Genomic DNA, 20,891 nt, shown 5'->3' on the forward strand with positions numbered 1-20,891 from the left:
AGGAGCACCTCACAAAATTCAGTTCATGGCACATGAAATTGAGCAAAACTTGGAATTGGTCGCTACGCTTCAGACTTCTTTTTTGCAGGAACATGAATCCAGCCAACAAATCCACGAAGGCACAAGACCACAACTTGAAGCTCAACCTGGAAGCACGATCAAAACTGACTTATCGATTGCAGGACCCAAACTGTATTCGGATGCGGCATGGAAGACTCGTAAGATCCCAGGTGCAGCGGACGGAACGTCTACAGGACTTGGTGTTTTCTGTTAGTATCAGCAGGGTAGTAACAATGTCAGAATATCTATTCAGGCCTCTTCTTCATCCACGTCTCCATTGCAGGCTGAAACTTTGGCACTACTTCTTGCTTCAAGGGCTGCAAGTTTGCTCCAGCTGCACCATGCTAACTTCCTCACGGACAATCAATCACTTGCAAGGGCTGCAGCGGCGAGTTCGACAACCGATCCTCAGGTTCTATGGGAAATTCGACCACACATTGCAATCTTCAAGCAGGTATCATAGGAGCTAGCATCTACGGTTTATCATATTAACAGGGATTTGAATGTTGTTGCACACGTGTTCAAAAAAAAAAATTGTTGCACACAATTGCGCACAACAGGCCATCAGACAAGTTAGCCTATATTTCAATGTAGTAATTCAGCTCATTCAAATGGCACTTGCCCTGCTATTTTACAGCTTCACAATCTTAATTTTCAGGGTATTGTAATATACAATGTAATGTGTTTTTGAGCTGAATATATTTGGCGCCTCCGGCGCCTCTCCTTGTTCAAAAAAAAAAAAGAGAGAGACGATAAGTAGATACATTTTCTGAAGAAAAAAAAAGATCAGTGTAAAGGGAATCGTGGGCCAAACTGGTGGGCTCTTGTGATGAAGAACAATGTAATCTCAAGATTTTATTTCACTTCCTTCAACTGAACTGTGGGTTTCCCGTTCAGCCATTCGGGTCCGCACCTTGCCAGGCCACAGCCCAGATTCAAGCAGACCAAGTTTTGAAACCCAGATTTGCCTACCCATGGACCATGGTGACGGACTGAGATCCAGTGCCTTGCCTCTATCAAGGCACAAATGAACAGTACGGTGCCTTGCTGTTTTGGCTGTTGGATCAAAAACCAAGAGACATGATTAAGTACTGTAGCGGATGCACTGTAGATGTCCTGTAGCGCATGTACTGTGGACAACACTCTGTAGCAAAAGTCCTGTAGATGAGCCCCTGTAGCAGTCAACTATTCATGTCCATCCATCCATTGATTTTAGATCCAACGGTTAGAAGTAGAAGCAAGGCACTGTACTGTTCATAGGTGCCTTGTCTATGTCAAGGCACTCGATCTCAGTCCCATGGTGACTGGCTGCAGCTAACAGTTTTACCAACAACACAACCACAACAAAAAATCAATCTCAAGATCCACAAAAATTGGCAGTAGCAAAATGTCCATCATCAAAAGAGAAAAAAAATAGTATTCCCTCTAACTCATATTACTTGCCGTTGAGACATACTAAAATCCATCTAGATACATGCATACTTACGAAGCAACAAGTAATATGGCTCGAAGAGAGTAACAAAACTAAACGGATCCAAATTTTAACAACAACTAGTTTTGCCCGTGCCTTCATATTAGTAGCCATCGTGCACTGAAAAATCTAGTGCGACATGAATACATGTTTCTATTCAGACATTTTTCCACTTTCAAAAACATACCTGTCTTTACATTTTTAAACTACTTAAGCATCAGCATGAGTAATATTGTTGGTTTTTTCGCACTATATTGTACATTGATCCTCTCCCTCACTAGACTTCAAACTTGTCAGCACTACGAACACACAAGAGACCGATCCCATGGGAAAAACTACATTAAAATTACAAGCAATTTACATTCGTGTAGAGCGATCGATTATGAACAGCTCGAACTAGTCTTTTTCTTCCTTTCCTGTTCGTTTTTAGTTCCCTGCTGCAAAACTCTCAAGATCCAATGATCCATCGATCTCCCTCCTCTTTGAAACCCAAATTCAAGATCCATGATCGTGCAAAAGTGCGAGCTAACTAGTGGAAGCGACTGCTCTGCCCTCTGATCCCCAGCGGCATCCCGAAGTTCTGGTACACTCTGATCTCGCCGCCGAGGCTCGCCGTCACCACCACCATCCCCCACGCATTGCCGCCGCAGTCCCGCGACGACGCGCCCCTGCGCAGCGTCTCCGACTGCCCGCCCATGTACGTCATCGGCCCGGACTTGGGACGCAGCGGCAACGGCACCCCGCCTCCCGGCGCGTCGTCGTCCGATCTCCTGCTGCCGCCGTGGACGCTCGACGACAGGCGCTCGTCCGGAGCGCGCCCCGACGCCGTCGCCGTCGCCGTCGTCGCAGAGGTGGAGGGCGAGCCGGGCCACGGCACGGCGGCGGACACGTCCCTGCAGAAGAAGTACTCGTAGGAGCGGCTGGTGAGCCACGTCTTGGCCTTGACGCCGATGCCCCCTCCTCGAGCCCCGCCGTCGATGCCGCCGCCCGCGCGCCTCCAGACGTAGACGTGCGAGTCCTCGCTGGCGCACACCACGTAGCGGCCGTCGCCGGAGTAGGTGGCCGAGAGCTGGCTGCTGGTGTTCTTGAACCCTGGCAGCAAGGAACACAGGTGCCCTGTTTCGTTGCGGAGTTCGTGCAATGGAGCGGTGTGTGCTTATGGTAGTAAGGTGATGCGAGGCTTGTGCCGCCGGTGGCGTACCTTTGAACTTCTGGAGCACGGTGATGCCGTTGAACACCCGGATCTGCGAGTCCGCCGACGTCACCAGGATCTCCGACGGGTTCCCCGGCGCAAACTGCATTCGCGTTATCCGGCATCAGCATCGATCGATCGGTTTACGGTGGTGCGGCCATTGCTGGCTTGATTCGGGAACAAGCAGGTACCTGGAATCCGGTGATCTTCTTGGCCTGCGACTTGCGCTTCTTGGATATGCTCATGTCGATCTGGGCCTCCTGGTTCAGCTTGCAATCTGACACGAATACATAAGGAATGTTCATTGATACTCCTACTTGTGTAATTGATTATCACAAATTTCGTGTAACTGATGATACCTCTTGTCTTGTAGAACCGGCAGCACCCCTTGTGTGATCCAACGATCGCAGCCTACGAAAATTTCAAATTCGAACAATGCAGACCATCAATCAACGATTTTAAGTTTGGACCGATGACATCAGAACTCAATTGCCTAGTAGGATCAAATGATCAATGCATTGATGCAAAGATTTGAGGAAGGAACCTGGCCGTCGGGGGTGTAGCATGCGGCGGTGACCATGTCGGTGAGGTCGCTCCAGTCGACGACCTGCCGGTCGGCGACGCTCCAGATGCGCACCTTGCAGTCCAGCGAGCCGCTGATGAAGTAGCCGTCGTCGGCGGGGTTGAACTGGATGCACGTCACGTAGTCGCTGTGCGCGAACACCTTGAGGCACGACTTCCCCTCCACGTCCCACAGCCGCACCGTCTTGTCCATGGACGACGACAACAACCTCGGCGACTGCCTCGACCACGACAGGTCCAGCACGTCGTCCACGTGCCCCTCGAACACGCACGCCGGCTTCTCCGCCAGCGCGAACACGGTCTCCGGCACCACCACGTGCTCCGGGAGGACGTGCTTGCCGCTCTTCCCGCGCCGGACCTTCCTCGACAGCTGCGCTGCCAGCCCCGGCGCCGACGCCAGCGACCCGCCGTCGGTCGGTGCCAGCGGCGGAAGAAGCATGGCTGCGGACAGCTCAGGCGACGACGTGGAGGCGTCGGCGTCGATGACCTGCCAGACGCGCACCACGCGGTCCTCGCCGCCGGTGGCGAGGAACCGGCCGTCCGTGCTGAACTTGATGCTCCATATCGACCCCTCGTGCGCGCGCACCTCCTGCCGCATGTACAGACCCGTCAGGTCCTTGCTCGACTTGCCGGAGTGGTGCACCTTGAGCCGCTCGGAGGTGGACGACGACGACGGCACCGGGGGCGGTGTAGCGGTGCCTCTATCCGCTGCCGACGCCGACGCCGACGCCGGAGCCGACTTGGACTTGGACATGGTCACCGCGGACGGCAGCGCCGACGGCCTGTCCCTGTCCTTTTCGTGCAGGAGGCCGGCGGCCGTCGCGACGAGCTTGATGTTCTTCAGCCACCGTGGCTTCTTCTTCGCCGGCGGCTTCCCGCCGTCCTTGTTCGCCGGCACCGGCTGGCTCTGGCTGCGCCGGATCAGCTGCTTCACCAGCGGAGGGCAGCCGACGTACTGCTCGAGATCGCCTACGCTCACCCGCGCTCCGGTGCGGGCGCCGTTGACCGCGCCGTCCGTCGACTGCCCGCCGCCGCTCACGACGATCTCCTTGCCTCCGTCCAGGTTCTTTACCCTCTGGCTGTGGGCAATGTCGTCGCCGTTACCTATTATGTTTTCTCCTCCTCCTGTTTCGTCCTTCGACGCCGCTGGCAGCGACTGGCAGCGAGCGGCCGGGTGGAGAGCCCTGTGCACGGTCGAGCCCTGCAGAGAGTGCGGCACCGAGTACACGCGGCGAAGCGGCGGCGGCTTTCTGGATGCGCCCCCTCCGGCGGCGAGGCGGTTGTCGGACCGGCACCGTTTCAGGAGGACGCCGTGCTGCCGTTTGACGGCCGGCACAGACGGTGCGGTGCCCGGCGGATGCGGCTGCCGCCTGGACGCGCCGCGTGGGATGTCGGAGGGAACATTGTTCCTCATCATCGTCCTGGCGTTGCGGCTGCGGAGGAGGTCTCTGCTGCTGTTCAGACCCATCCCCTGGAGCAGCCGCCGGCGGCGCTCCTTGATGGGCACCGGGTCGTCCGCCGCCATCCACATGTCGTAGTCGTACCTCGACACGTCGTCGTCCTCCTCCTCGAGCTCCTCCTCGTCCAGCTCCGCCTGCTCCTCCTGGAGCCGGTCACCGACAGCGGTGGCGAAGGAGACACGGACGTCGTCGCTGAGGCCATCCTCCTCGCCGTCGTCGGAGAGGAAAATGTCGGGGTCGATGTCCTTCGCGCGCACAGCGCCGGACGGCTCAACGCGGTCGAGGCAATGGAAGAATGACTCCCCATGCTCCCGGTCGCTGCGGCCTTCCTCCTCGTCTTCGTTGGTCGCCGCCGCCTCCCGGACTCCATTGTCATGACCCTCGATGAGGACGGCCGCCTCGCCGTCGTCCTTGTTGCTCATGGTGCACGGTTCTTGCCTGGCGGTGGCAAAAACGAATGGCCTGCCGGCACGTCCCTGGGAGACAGACCACCCTTGCTGTCCAGTTTGCCAAATTTAGATGCACGTTTTGTAAGGCTGTAATGTTGTTTGGCCATGCCGCGCTTGCTCCAGTGATGCATATGCTAGCGGAAGATTGGAGTGTTCTTTCATATTGGGATTTTATCACATTGTTCACATTCATAAATAATCACAATTGTTTTTCTTTCGCATGCTATCGGTATTTCATTATTCGGAATTGTTAAAGTGCAGTACTAGCATGGATTTATTTTGTAGTTTGACCACTTAGAGCATCTTCAGTCAGAGGGCCCAAACGACTTTTGATAGAAGGGTTGGATCGATCTTTGAGGGACGCCGCCACTTGGTGCCACTTTTCGGATGCGTCTGTTCCTAGTCACACCTTCAAACAAGTAGTGGGATTCATTGTCGTTGATGTTCTTCTTCTGCGCGGGTCATCGAGCTCGTCGACATGCTCTTCCTCACTGTTGTAGGTCTTGCACCGTCGTCGTCATTCGTGAGGTCGGCGAGGGGCCTGCCGGAGTCACAGATTGGCGCCGATATGTCGTCCTCAATGTTCCCCTCCTAGGCGTGGTGGTCGTTCAGCGACTCCATTCAAACCACGTTGTAGCGCGGCGTGTCGTTGGGGTCGTCGGAGCTGGATATGAGCCTTTGTTGGCGCATGTACGCCACCATCCTTGGGCCGCCATCGTTGACCTCTTGCTTAACCTCCGCATCGGACGATGCAGGCTACTGTCGTTGCATGTAAAGTGCATACATGTTTTATGTAGTTTATTGTACCATATTCCATCATAATTGAATCAATATAAGTGGTTATGATCATGATTTTAGGGATTTTCCTATAAGATTCATTTTATTTATATTATAGCCCTGCAAGGCTAAAAACCCATGTTTTCGTGTTTTTACTATCATGGTCCTTCGCAAATTTCAAAGGACATGGGATTTATACTACGCAATTATTTTATGGAAAATGCATTCGTCGAGCACTTGGACCGCACATGGGACGACCAGAGGGCCCAAAGAGTGTAGGTGGCGCGATCTAATACCCTGGTCGCGCCACCATGGCCCGATTAGCCCGCGTGTCTCCCATGTCGTTTGTGTTTGCGTCGATCTCTTCGCCTTGGCCTAAAACCATCTATGAAAGGGATCTCGATCACGATCTCACGATGGGTAGAGGCGGAGATAGAAAACCACGAAATAGAGAGTCTGCAGTCCACCGCCGGCGGAAGATTGGAGGGGGAGCACTGCCGGAATCGCCTCTAGACACCTCTCCTCCTTCACCAACGCGCCCTCATCGCTCTCCGCCATGATATGGGAGTAGTCCACCCCCCGGACTTGGGGTTTGTGTTAGTAACTTGATCAAATCCCTCTATGTATGATCATGGTTTTAGCATGTATGAGCTTCCCAAAATGATTACGGTGCTATCTGCGTAATTTATATGGTGGATATAGTGGATGAGATGATACATGTTATGAATTTACCATTGTGTTGAGACTTTATAGATTGTCATACTTGAAAGCATGTTTATGATATATATGCATTGGTTTGTTAGTATATGTCACTAAATTATCGGGGTAATACTACTGGCAATGCCTTGTCTTCCGACATCATAGTTTTTTTTTGACAAACCTAAGTGTAGGTAGATGAGAGAGATGTGATATGCGCACAACAAAAAAAATCTTTGTCATAGTGTTGTAGTTTGTATTTACATAAAGAAGTATGATATATGTAGATCATGGGTGTAGCCAAGTGACAACATTGGCACAGCCAAGTGATAGACATTGTACCACCAACATCCTATATCTAGGGGTAAAAGGGAAGAAGTATGACGTGCAGAACTGAAAATAATGTCATGATGCGCACACATATGGGTCCTTATTATCAACTATGTGTTAGGACATGAAGCCGCTATAGAAGATAACCATTAAAGCATGATAATTGTGTGTATCATCTTGTGATATGATAGCCACCATCATTTGAGAGAGAAATATCAAGTGAAACCATGAACCCGGGGTCCATTGCTCCTATAAGAGTAAGCATTTGTCTTGTCCTCTTGCATTTAGAGGATTGAGACACTTTTACATTTTCCATTTTGGTTTTTTACTTTCAAACATTAAGTTAAATCTATTTGTTACTTTGTTATTTCTAGTGCATAGACAAGTAGAATAGTGACACTCTAGTTGGAGATACTAAATAGATTTTCCTTCTTGTTCTTGCGTTTGATACCCATACTTCCACGTTGAGAAATATTACAATGATCCTATGCTCATGGGGGTATCACGCCCCAAACCGCGTGGATCGTGATGCCACACGAGTGATTGCACCTTGCTGGTGGCATCGCGAACTCCTCCTTTGCCTCGCGAAATCATTTTCTTACTGATGCATGTAAAATGCATAAATGAATTTTGTCCTTTATCATATTGAATTCCCACATATTTGCAACATATATGTTGTTATTACCATGTTTTACATTTATTTATGGAGATTTACCGATGATCCCCTTTATTTGGTTTATAACTCTGCAGAACGGGAAACCCCTATTTTATGTATTTTTCACTTTCAAAGAACTATACTGAGTCAAATTGACCTGGGATTTTTGGAGTGTCACCTTTCATCGGGAGAAGCACCCTCGAGATTTGGAGGAGGCCTGGATGGGCCTGAGGCCCAAAAGAGCACAGGTGGCGCACCCAAACATGTAGGCCGCACCACCCATACTCTTTTGGCCGTCAATCATCCAATCGGCCTGATTCTTTCGCCCACCAATGTATTTTGACCTAAAAAATCACTATATATATGGCCCCGAAGAGTTCTCGGGAGGAGAGCGCCACAGAAAGACGGAAATACGAAAACGGAGGCTGTGACATAGAAGATTGGATGGGGAAACTCCGCCAGGATCACCGACGGAGGGATCTCCACCTTCTCCAACGTCTTCATCATCATCACCATGATCAAGCGAGAGTAGTCCACCTCTGGACTACGGCTTTGTGGCAGTAGCTTGATCTATTTCTCCCATGATCTTCATAGTTCTTAGTGTCATATGAGCTGCCTCACATGATTATGACCATATTTGTAATTCCTACTTGGTGGATACTTATTCTATGATATTGTGCTATGAGATTTGATCCTATTATGTGTAAGATGTATTGATAGATGCATATTAATTATGTACCCCATTCTTAAGTATTTGTTCTGATCCAACATCTATATATGCAAGAGCGTGTGTGGGGTGATGTGTGTATTAGATGGAGTAGCATGGTTATAGTGGTTGAATAGTGACAACAAATTCATGATCTATTATGCCTTTGCCTTTTCTTTTTCTACCTCACTGGGGATAAAGTGAATGCATGTGCTATGTTCGTCACGTGACAAAAATGATGATCTTGTTTGGTCAAGGTAGCATATTTAATATTCAAACATCATGTCAACATACTTATGGGTATACTCTGCTAATTCTTAATACAATATTGCATGGATTTTTCCCTTTCTTGTGGAGTATAAGAGAGATGTGTTGCATCATCTCTATGTTAGGACGTAATGTGCATATGGATGCTTATCTTGCGCATGTTATTATTTTGCATCCTCATATCTCATTGATGAATTACTATTTGTCCACTACAACTTAAAAGAGAGAGTAGTCAAGTGAACACATGAACCCCAGTCCACTTTTTATCATAAGGAACACATTTATATTGTTTTTATCTTGTTTTCTATTTTCTGCAATATTTTAATCCGAAAATACAAAAATATTTACTTTTGTTATTTGCATCCTAAACATCCAAAACAATCAACCCTTTTACAATTTTTACTTAGTTGCTATATTTTATTTAGTTTTACTCGATTTATTTTTACTTGTGTTTTATTTCTTACACGAACCTTGTGCTTGACAACCACATGGTGTAGTTGGGGACACAAGGCTTTATTTTACTTTACATGATTGCTAGAAGAAGAGAGAAGAGAACACTCTTTGCTCAGTTCCCCGAGAGTTCGATTTCAACCCTCGATTCATCCTTGTGGGGAAAATACTCTCCTAACACAACACTCTGCACTTGGAGTCCCAACGTCATCAAGATATTTTCTTGCGCCGTTGCCGGGAAACTGAAAAGAGTTACATCATAGTGGTTATTGTGTAAGAGGTATTTTCTAGAAAAATGTTCTTACAACTGCGTCTCACCAAATCTTGGGGAGGTAACACCAATATGAGCTCTCTTATCTCTTTAAAATTTTGCATCATATTTTATTTGTCTTGTTTTTAGTCTTTATTTGCTTGTTTTTGGTTTTTTTTTTGTTATTTATTTTTCATAATAATTGAAAAACACATAAAAATTAGTAGTAACTATCTTCTGAAAATCATGGGGAAAAGAAATACTAAGTTGTGTGATTACACAAACACTCGTAATGATCATTTTATTACTAAGCCTATCACTACACCAGAGATAACTGTTGAAAGCTTTGAAATAATCCTTGGGTTATTGAATCTTATAACTATGAAACAATTTGGTGATAATGCTAGTGAAGATGCCTCTATGCATGTACATGATTTCTACAACATTTGTGATATGCAAAAGTTTAAAAATGTGGAAAATAATATTGTCAAGCTAAGATTATTCCCATTTTCGCCTAGAGGAAAAGCTAAAGAATGGTTATTATCATTACCTACTCCTAGTATTAATTCTCCGGGATGATCTTAAAGAAGTTTTCACTAAAATGTATTACCCACCCTGTTAAGATTTTACAAAAACAAAATAGTATCCTATCATTTAGACAAAATAATAATGAACATGTAGCAACAACTTGGGAAAGAATTAAAAACATGTTTAGAACTTGTCCATCACATGGAGTTAATGAATGGACTATCTTACACTCTTTCTATAATGGGTTAAACATAATGTCTAGAAGTGTGATAGATTCCTCTGCGAGTGGTGCTTTTATGGGTAAAATTGTACCTGAAGTTAAAGCCATATTAGAAAGCATGTTACATAATCATAGTCAATGGCATACTGAAAGAGCACGTAATACCACTAAGAAAGTGCATTCGATTGAAGAATAAAATCATATATCTAATAAAACTGATGCCATACTTTCCTACATAGCAAGCAAAATAATGACAATATCCCTCTACAAGAATTAGTTGGGAACAACAATGAAAATGTGGATGTTAATTTTATAAGAAACTTTGGTAACAATAGGTATGGGAATAATAATTATAATAATTCTTATGGCCGGCCACCTTATTTGTCCAATAAATATGCTAGTGGTAGCAACTCTAATGAATTAGAAAACATAACACAAAAGGAGTTGAATAAATAATTCATAGCAAATTTTTAAAGTCAAGATGCTTTGATTGATAAAGTTGTGCTTTTAACACAAGAAGTTGTGTCTTTCAAAAAACTCTTACAACAAAAGAGCCATGAAGAAATAATTAAATATGTGCAAGAAGTTATAGATAAATCTTGGGAAGCTTTGAATGTTATGGATGAAAAAAGAAACTCTTATGCTTTCTAATGATAAATAAATTGAAGAAGTTAAAATGCTTAGTGAAGCAAGGGAACCACTTTTGAATCTTGATAAATGTATTTTGCATGAACTGATTGCTATACTTGAGAAATTTGCTAAAGATCCCACTATTGATGTCAATCAAGCTAGTTTTGGTTCCTATATTGCTAACTATGTCATTAAAGAAAAGATTCAACGATACAGTAATGAGGCTATGATACCACCTAAGCTTGGGGATGCGTGGATCCCCAAGATCTTAATATTTATTGACAAAGAAACACATCATGCCATTCTAGATTTAGGATCTAGTGTTTCCGTCATATCAAAAGAGCTATATGAGATACTTAATCTAAAAAATATGGAAAAACACTCTTAAAATATGGAAAAATGCTCTATTTATTTATTACTTGTTGATGATTCAACCAAAAAGGCTTTAGAAAAAGTAAATGATGTAATGTTTGAATTGCATATGACATATGTTCCTGTTGATTTCATTGTTATGGATATGGGGAGAAATATCTCTAGTCCTATAATCCTTTGAAGACCTTTTCTGAGAACAACAGGAGCTATCATTGATTCTAAAGAAGGAAATGTCAAGTTTCAATTCCCACACAAGAAGTGCATGAAGCACTTTCCTAGGAACAAGTAGGTAGCATTATTCGTGCTACCACATAGTTTTCATGATACCTGAAACAAGTAAGCCTAGCTATATGGTTATAAAGAAAACGCTTTACGGGAGGTAACCCGAGATGTTTTTATATTTGGTTTTTATTTTGCATGCTTTATGTAGCATGTTAATTTTATTTTAGTTTACTCTCTAGTTTTTAAATAAAGTATCAAGTTTTTACCTATTGTTGATGTTTAAAGTTGTAAACATAATATGGAGTTGCTGTTTTCTGTGTTGCACTTTTTAGTACACGATTTTTGTACTTTTTTGGTAACTCCTAAAATCTTGATAAATTCACAGTTGCTGTAACTTTTCATTCTCTATATGCACGTAAATTTGCTAAAATTCATGATATGTCTAAGTCATGCTAAAAATTCAGTTATGTTGCAGCAAAAATTCTAGATAGATTCTGCCTTTCAATGTTAGATCCATTTTTTGAGTATCAAAATGATTTGTACTTAGAACTTTTGATATTCTAGAATGAGTAGAACATTATGTGATCTCTGGTTTATAAATATGTAGTTTTATTTTTGATTAAAATATCAGCAAGCATGATTTCTTTGTACCTATATATAATGTCACCCCATAGAAAAGAATGGAAAGAAAAGTTTGTGTTGAAGTTTTTCACATGGAATGGATGAATATCACACTAAGATAATTCAAGTATGATGAATATCATAAGATTGGGGATTCCCATGACACCCCACTGGATTCATTCAAAAACTTCAGGTTTGAGCACCTCTAAACTCTATTTTTTAAGCAACATAGAATTTTCGCAAGCGTTCTTGTTTTATTTGTGTCTAGTTTTGTTTTTAAAATGAAAGGACGGTCATATTAGTGTTCATAATGCATATGGATGAGATAATGTACCAAACTCTCTATCTCTGAATGTTCAAAGTAAATTAAAAGAAAAGGAGGAATGCCTAAAAGCTGAAATTTATTTTGTGTATGGTATTTCTAGTTTCATATGCTCTATTGAGTGATGATTTGTTATGTGCCTTATTCAGTGCTACTTCTTGCTAGTATACATCGATGTTTAATTTTAAGTATCATTTTTTGATGATTAATGAATAGTCTATGGATAGTATTTCATGCTTTTAGACCTCTTGCTAGCCAAAAGATTTGAATTCTTACACAAGCATAAACTTGTTTCCAAGCTCAACTCAAATCCAATGTCTATCATACCTACGTATATATCACTTGTTATTCAAAGTATAATGTGTATGTTATGCCTACAACCTTTTCAAAATATCTTTTTTGTGTAATTTAAAGCTCATAAGAAAGTAAGGTTTAGAAGAAAAAGACCACTATACATGTTGTGGGTTTGACTGATTATGAGTAATAAGCTAGACCGTAACCACGTTTACTTGGGAAGTCTTTCAACAATGCACCATCAGGGCACCCTGCGTTAATCATCATTTCTTTTGTCTTTTTGATGGCTATCTCTTGTGGAATAAGTGAAGGTTATTAAAGAGTAAGTATGCATACATTGTTCGATAAAATCAATAGACCGCTAACCGAAGCCATGCTTAATCATGGTGAAATTTTCAGCAACGAGCATCCTCAATAGGAAGAGTGAAAAAATTAAAATTAAAATAGTTATGAAAAAAGTGGAAAAAAGAAAATAAAAAGAAAAAATAGTTAGAGAAAAAAGTGTGAGAGAGAGTTAGAGAAGATGATCGTCTGTTGTTCATGATGTCCCGGTATGGATGGCCTATAGTTGAGATACTCATCTCCTTTGGTCCTTTGTACAGGCGGCATGAAGGTACCCCATTGCGATACTTGATTGAAACATGTATGTTGAATTTTTTTGGTAACCCGAAGTTGAGAAGCGAGAGGTGTAGTCCTTAGCATTCAAGAAAATGAGGCAACACTTACTCATAAGAGGTCAAACTCATGACACGTGGATATCTTCTTATATAAGATACTTGGTACCCATCCTTATTATTATTGTTGAGATGAATTGCATATCTCAAAACCTTGTTTTATTCTCTCTACTTTTTATTTTGTTGGAGGTTTAACACATACATTCCCTGCTTACTTTCTTGTGTTCAAGAGTCAAAAGAAATATTCATGAAAAGAGACGACAAAGCGTCTTCCAACAATTCTATAGGATTCTCCTAAGCATGCTTTATGATTCATACTACTTATCATTCATGTTTATTACAATGTTATTTACTATTAAGCGTGCTTTGTAGAATATAAGAGTTATCACTGATGAGTTCATATTACTTATTATCATTCTTTAATGACTGAACTTTGTGATACTTTTCATAATTATTTAGAAGCTATATATAATAAACTCCAAAGTTCATGTTAGTTTTATCACTTTTATGCTCGGGGCGAGCATAGGTTAAGCTTGGGGATGTTAATGCATGTAAAATGCATACATGAACTTTGTCCCTTATCATATTGAATTCCCAGATATTTGCAACATATATGATGTTACTACCATGTTTTACATTGATTTATGGGGATTTACCAATGATCCCCTTTATTTGGTTTATAACTCTGCATAACACGAAAACCTTGTTTTGTGTATTTTTCACTTTCAGAGACCTATACAGAGTCAAATTAACCTGGGATTTTTGAAGCGTCACTTTTTCATCAGGAGAAACGCCCTGGAGCTTTGGAGGAGTTCTGGATGGGCCTGAGGCCCAGAAGAGAACATGTGGCATTCCCAAACATGTAAGGCGTGCCACCCATACTCTTTCGGTCGTCGATCGCCCAATCGACCTGATTATTTCACCTACTGACGTATTTTGACCTAAAAATCACTATATATGGCTCCAAAGAGTTCTCGGGGGGAGAGCGCCACAGAAAGACAGAAACACGAAAAAGAAGGTTGTGATGTCTACGGGTGCTTCTATTCTTGTAGACAGTGTTGGGCCTCCAAGAGCAGAGGTTTGTAGAACAGCAGCAAGTTTCCCTTAAGTGGATCACCCAAGGTTTATCGAACTCAGGGAGGAAGAGGTCAAAGATATCCCTCTCATGCAACCCTGCAACCACAAAGCAAGAAGTCTCTTGCGTCCCCAACACACCTAATAGGTGCAGTAGTTCGGCGAAGAGATAGTGAAATACAGGTGGTATGAATAAATATGAGCAGTAGTAACGGTGCCAGAAAAGTGCTTTGCTGTCCAGGACTGGCGTGTGGTTGATGGTGGTAATATTGCGGATAGTACAGATGCAGTAGAACAGTAAACAAGCAGCGATAGCAGTATTGGAAACAAGGCCTAGGGATCATACTTTCACTAGTGGACACTCTAAACATTGCAATCATAAAGGAATATAAATATAAGCACTTCACTATGCTATTCCGAATTACTCTCTGGCAAGATAACGAACTCTAATTCATCATGTAGGCAAACCTTAAAGATGTATTCCCAAGTACTAATGAACACCCCACGCTGTCACTTTGAGCATTCACAGGAGGTACTAACACACCACAATTTCATAGAGACATCCAACTCAAATCATAACTCAGTGAATAAGTATTCTGTGAAATATAGCCTAAGAGACCCACACGGTGCACACACTGTCACCTTTACACACGTGGGACAAGGAGTCTCCGGAGATCACATAAGTAAAATCCACTTGACTAGCATAATGACATCTAGATTACAAGCATCATCATATGAATCTCAATCATGTAAGGAAGCTCATGAGATTATTGTATTGAAGTACATAGGGAGAGAGATGAACCACATAGCTACCGGTACAGCCCTTAGCCTCGATGGAGAACTACTCCCTCCTCATGGGAGACAGCAGCGGTGATAAAGATGGCGGTGGAGATGGCAGCGGTGTCGATGGAGAAGCCTTCCGGGGGCACTTCCCCGTCCCGGCGGCGTGCCGGAACAGAGACTCCTGTCCCCCAGATCTTGGCTTCGCGATGGCGGCGGCTCTGGAAGGTTTCTCGTACCGTGGCTTTTCCGTATCGAAGACTTAGGTCAGGGGCTTCTTATAGGCGAAGAGGCGGCGTCAGAAGGGGTCTGGGGCCACCAGACACTAGGGGGCGCCCCCCCTGGGCCGCGCCGCCACCATGTGTGGGCCCCATGTGGCCCCTCTCTGGCGGCTCTCGGGTGTTCTGGAAGATTCATGCAATCCTAAGATGCTGGGCGTTGATTTCGTCCAATTCCGAGAATATTTCCTTACTAGGATTTCTGAAACCAAAAACAGCAGAAAACAGCAACCGACCCTTCGGCATCTCGTCAATAGGTTAGTTCCGGAAAACGCATAAATATGACATAAAGTATGCATAAAACATGTAGATATCATTGATGCGTGTGGTTGACACGTCCGTTGGGAACCCCAAGAGGAAGGTGTGATGCGCACAGCGGCAAGTTTCCCTCAGTAAGAAACCAAGGTTTAATCGAACCAGTAGGAGTCAAGAAGCACGTTGAAGGTTGATGGCGGCGGGATGTAGTGCGGCGCAACACTAGAGATTCCGGCGCCAACGTGGAACCTGCACAACACAACCAAAGTACTTTGCCCCAACGAAACAGTGAGGTTGTCAATCTCACCGGCTTGCTGTAACAAAGGATTAACCGTATTGTGTGGAAGATGATTGTTTGCAGAAAACAGTAGAACAAGTATTGCAGTAGATTGTATTTCAGTAAAGAAAATTGGACCGGGGTCCACAGTTCACTAGAGGTGTCTCTCCCATAAGATAAACAGCATGTTGGGTGAACAAATTACAGTTGGGCAATTGACAAATAAAGAGGGCATGACCATGCACATACATATTATGATGAGTATAGTGAGATTTAATTGGGCATTACGACAAAGTACATAGACCGCTATCCAGCATGCATCTATGCCTAAAAAGTCCACCTTCAGGTTATCATCCGAACCCCCTCCAGTATTAAGTTGCTAACAACGGACAATTGCATTAAGTATTGCGCGTAATGTAATCAGTGACTACATCCTTAAACATAGCACCAATGTTTTATCCCTAGTGGCAACAGCACATCCATAATCTTAGAGGTTTCTGTCACTCCCCCAGATTCACGGAGACATGAACCCACTATCGAGCATAAATACTCCCTCTTGGAGTTACAAGCATCTACTTGGCCAGAGCATCTACTAGTAACGGAGAGCATGCAAGATCATAAACAACACATAGACATAACTTTGATAATCAACATAACAAGTATTCTCTATTCATCGGATCCCAACAAACGCAACATATAGAATTACAGATAGATGATCTTGATCATGTTAGGCAGCTCACAAGATCCGACAATGAAGCACAATGGGGAGAAGACAACCATCTAGCTACTGCTATGGACCCATAGTCCAGGGGTAGACTACTCACACATCACTCCGGTGGCGACCATGGCGGCGTAGAGTCCTCCGGGAGATGATTCCCCTCTCCGGCAGGGTGCCGGAGGCGATCTCCTGAATCCCCCGAGATGGGATTGGCGGCGGTGGCGTCTCAGTAAGGTTTTCCGTATCGTGGCTCTCGGTACTGGGGGTTTCGCGACGGAGGCTTTAAGTAGGCGGAAGGGCAGGTCAGGAGGCGGCACGAGGGGCCCACACCCTAGGTCGGCGCGGCCAGGGCAGGGGCCGCGCCGCCCTAGGGTTTGGCCACCTCGTGGCCCCACTTCGTCTCCTCTTCGGTCTTCTGGAAGCTTCGTGGCAAAATAGGACCCTGGGCGTTGATTTCGTCCAATTCCGAGAATATTTCGTTACTAGGATTTACGAAACCAAAAACAGCGAAAACAAGAATCGGCACTTCGGCATCTTGTTAATAGGTTAGTTCCAGAAAATGCACGAATATGACATAAAGTGTGCATAAAACATGTAGATAACATCAATAATGTGGCATGGAACACAAGAAATTATCGATACGTCGGAGGCGTATCAGCATCCCCAAGCTTAGTTCTGCTCGTCCCGAGCAGGTAAAACGATAACAAAGATAATTTCTGGAGTGACATGCCATCATAACCTTGATCATACTATTTGTAAAGCATATGTAGTGAATGCAGCGATCAAAACAATGTATATGACATGAGTAAACAAGTGAATCATATAGCAAAGACTTTTCATGAATAGTACTTCAAGACAAGCATCAATAAGTCTTGCATAAGAGTTAACTTATAAAGCAATAATTCAAAGTAAAGGCATTGAAGCAACACAAAGGAAGATTAAGTTTCAGCGGTTGCTTTCAACTTGTAACATGTATATCTCATGGATATTGTCAACATAGAGTAATATAATAAGTGCAATATGCAAGTATGTAGGAATCAATGCACAGTTCACACACGTGTTTGCTTCTTGAGGTGGAGAGAAATAGGTGAACTGACTCAACAATGAAAGTAAAAGAATGGTCCTCCATAGAGGAAAAGCATCGATTGCTATATTTGTGCTAGAGCTTTGATTTTGAAAACATGAAACAATTTTGTCAACGGTAGTAATAAAGCATATGTATCATGTAAATTATATCTTACAAGTTGCAATCCTCATGCATAGTATACTAATAGTGCCCGCACCTTGTCCTAATTAGCTTGGACTACCGGATCATCGCAATGCACATGTTTTAACCAAGTGTCACAATGGGGTACCTCTATGCCGCCTGTACAAAGGTCTAAGGAGAAAGCTCGCATTGGATTTCTCGCTATTGATTATTCTCAACTTAGACATCCATACCGGGACAACATAGACAACAGATAATGGACTCCTCTTTTATGCATAAGCATGCAACAACAATTAATAATTTTCTCATATGAGATTGAGGATATATGTCCAAAACTGAAACTTCCACCATGGATCATGGCTTTAGTTAGCGGCACAATGTTCTTCTCTAACAATATGCATGCTTAACCATAAGGTGGTAGATCTCTCTTACTTCAGACAAGACGAACATGCATAGCAACTCACATGATATTCAACAAAGAATAGTTGATGGCGTCCCCAGAAACATGGTTATCGCACAACAAGCAACTTAATAAGAGATAAAGTGCATAAGTACATATTCAATACCACAATAGTTTTTAAGCTATTTGTCCCATGAGCTATATATTGCAAAGGTGAATGATGGAATTTTAAAGGTAGCACTCAAGCAATTTACTTTGGAATGGCGGAGAAATACCATGTAGTAGGTAGGTATGGTGGACACAAATGGCATAGTGGTTGGATCAAGTATTTTGGATGCATGAGAAGTATTCCCTCTCGATACAAGGTTTTAGGCTAGCAAGGCTATTTGAAACAAACACAAGGATGAACCGGTGCAGCAAAACTCACATAAAAGACATATTGTAAACATTATAAGAATCTACACCGTCTTCCTTGTTGTTCAAACTCAACACTAGAAATTATCTAGACTTTAGAGAGACCAAATATGCAAACCAAATTTTAGCATGCTCTATGTATTTCTTCATTAATGGGTGCAAAGTATATGATGCAAGAGCTTAAACATGAGCACAACAATTGCCAAGTATCACATTACCCAAGACATTTTAGCAATTTACTACATGTATCATTTTCCAATTCCAACCATATAACAATTTAACGAAGAAGAAACTTCGCCATGAATACTATGAGTAGAAACTAAGGACATACTTGTCCATATGCTACAGCGGAGTGTGTCTCTCTCCCATAAAGTGAATGCTAGGATCCATTTTATTCAAACAAAACAAAAACAAAAACAAACCGACGCTCCAAGAAAAGCACATAAGATGTGATGGAATAAAAATATAGTTTCAGGGGAGGAACCTGATAATGTTGTCGATGAAGAAGGGGATGCCTTGGGCATCCCCAAGCTTAGACGCTTGAGTCTTCTTAGAATATGCAGGGGTGAACCACCGGGGCATCCCCAAGCTTAGAGCTTTCACTCTCCTTGATCATGTTGCATCATACTCCTCTCTTGATCCTTGAAAACTTCCTCCACACCAAACTTAGAACAACTCATTAGAGGGTTAGTGGACAATAAAAATTAACATGTTCAGAGGTGACATAATCATTCTTAACACTTCTGGACATTGCATAAAGCCACTGGACATTAATGGATCAAAGAAATTCATCCAACATAGCAAAAGACGCAATGCGAAATAAAAGGCAGAATCTGTCAAAACAGAACAGTTCGTATTGACGAATTTTATCGAGGCACCAGACTTGCTCAAATGAAAATGCTCAAATTGAATGAAAGTTGCGTACATATCTGAGGATCACTCACGTAAATTGGTATAATTTTCTGAGTTACCTACAGATAATTTAGCCCAGATTCGTGACAGCAAAGAAATCTGAAACTGCACAGTAATCCAAATCTAGTATGAACTTTTCTATCAACGACTTTACTTGGCACAACAAAACATAAAACTAAGATAAGGAGAGGTTGCTACAGTAGTAAACAACTTCCAAGACACAAAATAAAAACAAAGTACTGTAGGTAAAAACCATGGGTTGTCTCCCATAAGCGCTTTTCTTTAACGCCTTTCAGCTAGGCGCAGAAAGTGTGTATCAAGTATTATCAAAGGGTGGTGCATCTTCAGCGGGGTGTGAATTTTTCTCAACCAAGCATAGTATATTGGATACATAAGTTTTAGCGTCTCCCTTTTCATTAGTCTTGGGCTTGCTACTCTCATCAAACAAATTTTCGGGAACAAGCCAAGCATAGTTATTTTCTAGTGCATCATTCATAGCTAGGAGTTTACATGGTATTGGTGCTTTGATCTCCCCTCCATCATCAATATTATTAGTGTATCTTATTCTATCCATGTCCATCTTTTCAAGGAGACTAAGAAAATTAGTATGAGAACCAAGCATATTAAATTTAGCAAAGACCTTTCTAGCTTCTCTTGCTAGACCACCAAATTCTCTAAGAAGGGTTTCTAAAACAAAATCTTTCTTTTCCCCCTCTTCCATATCACCAAGTGTAAGGAACATGTGTTGGATTATAGGATTGAGATTAACAAATTTAGTTTCCAACAGGCGAACTAAATGCGCAGCAGCAATTTCATAAGTGGGAGCAAGGTCTACCAAGTGTCTATCTTCAAAATCTTCAATGGTACTAACATGATTGAAAAATTCTTCTATATTATTTCTCCCAACTATAGACCCACGTCCTACCGGTATGTCTTTTGTGGTAAAATTAAAAGGAAACATGATGAATCAAGTAAAGTAAATGCAAGTAACTAATTTTTTTGTGTTTTTGATATAGCAACAAGATAGCAATTAAAGTAAAACTAGCAACTAATTTTTTTGAATTTTGATTTAGTGCAGCAAACAAAGTAGTAAATAAAACTAAGCAAGACAAAAACAAAGTAAAGAGATTGGGAAGTGGAGACTCCCCTTGCAGCGTGTCTTGATCTCCCCGACAACGGCGCCAGAAATTTGCTTGATGCGTGTGGTTGACACGTCCGTTGGGAACCCCAAGAGGAAGGTGTGATGCGCACAGCGGCAAGTTTCCCTCAGTAAGAAACCAAGGTTTAATCGAACCAGTAGGAGTCAAGAAGCACATTGAAGGTTGATGGCGGCGGGATGTTGTGCGGC

The 20,891-nt window shown here is 43.2% G+C and overlaps 1 protein-coding gene across 2 annotated transcripts; it reads right to left on the minus strand.

Moving 5' to 3' along the window:
- Window positions 1–1,664: 1,664 nt before the first annotated feature.
- On the minus strand, window positions 1,665–5,315 carry LOC127294806 (uncharacterized). Of its 2 annotated transcripts, none has more exons than XM_051324701.2 (5): window positions 3,268–5,315; window positions 3,083–3,134; window positions 2,915–3,000; window positions 2,733–2,826; window positions 1,665–2,647 (listed from the first exon to the last, which is right to left on the minus strand). In XM_051324701.2, exons 1-5 carry the CDS (start codon window positions 5,185–5,187, stop codon window positions 2,061–2,063), a joined length of 2,739 nt encoding a protein of 912 aa, XP_051180661.1. In that variant the 5' UTR covers window positions 5,188–5,315; the 3' UTR covers window positions 1,665–2,060. The 2 variants fall into 2 exon arrangements, with proteins under 2 accessions (XP_051180661.1, XP_051180662.1); XM_051324702.2 differs by having other exon boundaries at window positions 1,665–2,623; window positions 3,268–5,314.
- Window positions 5,316–20,891: the final 15,576 nt, after the last annotated feature.

This window comes from Lolium perenne, chromosome 4 (genome assembly GCF_019359855.2).
Source record: "Lolium perenne isolate Kyuss_39 chromosome 4, Kyuss_2.0, whole genome shotgun sequence".
NCBI classification, from domain to species: Eukaryota; Viridiplantae; Streptophyta; class Magnoliopsida; order Poales; family Poaceae; genus Lolium; species Lolium perenne.

Bases quoted from the DNA above. Each gene is read 5' to 3' on its own strand.
- LOC127294806 (XM_051324701.2), bottom strand. From the start codon at position 5,187: ATGAGCAACAAGGACGACGGCGAGGCGGCCGTCCTCATCGAGGGTCAT. The intron at 3,135-3,267 runs GTTCCTTCCTCA...AAATTTTCGTAG, and splicing joins GCTACACCCCCGACGGCCAG to GCTGCGATCGTTGGATCACA. The intron at 2,827-2,914 runs GTACCTGCTTGT...ACGCGAATGCAG, and splicing joins AGAAGATCACCGGATTCCAG to TTTGCGCCGGGGAACCCGTC.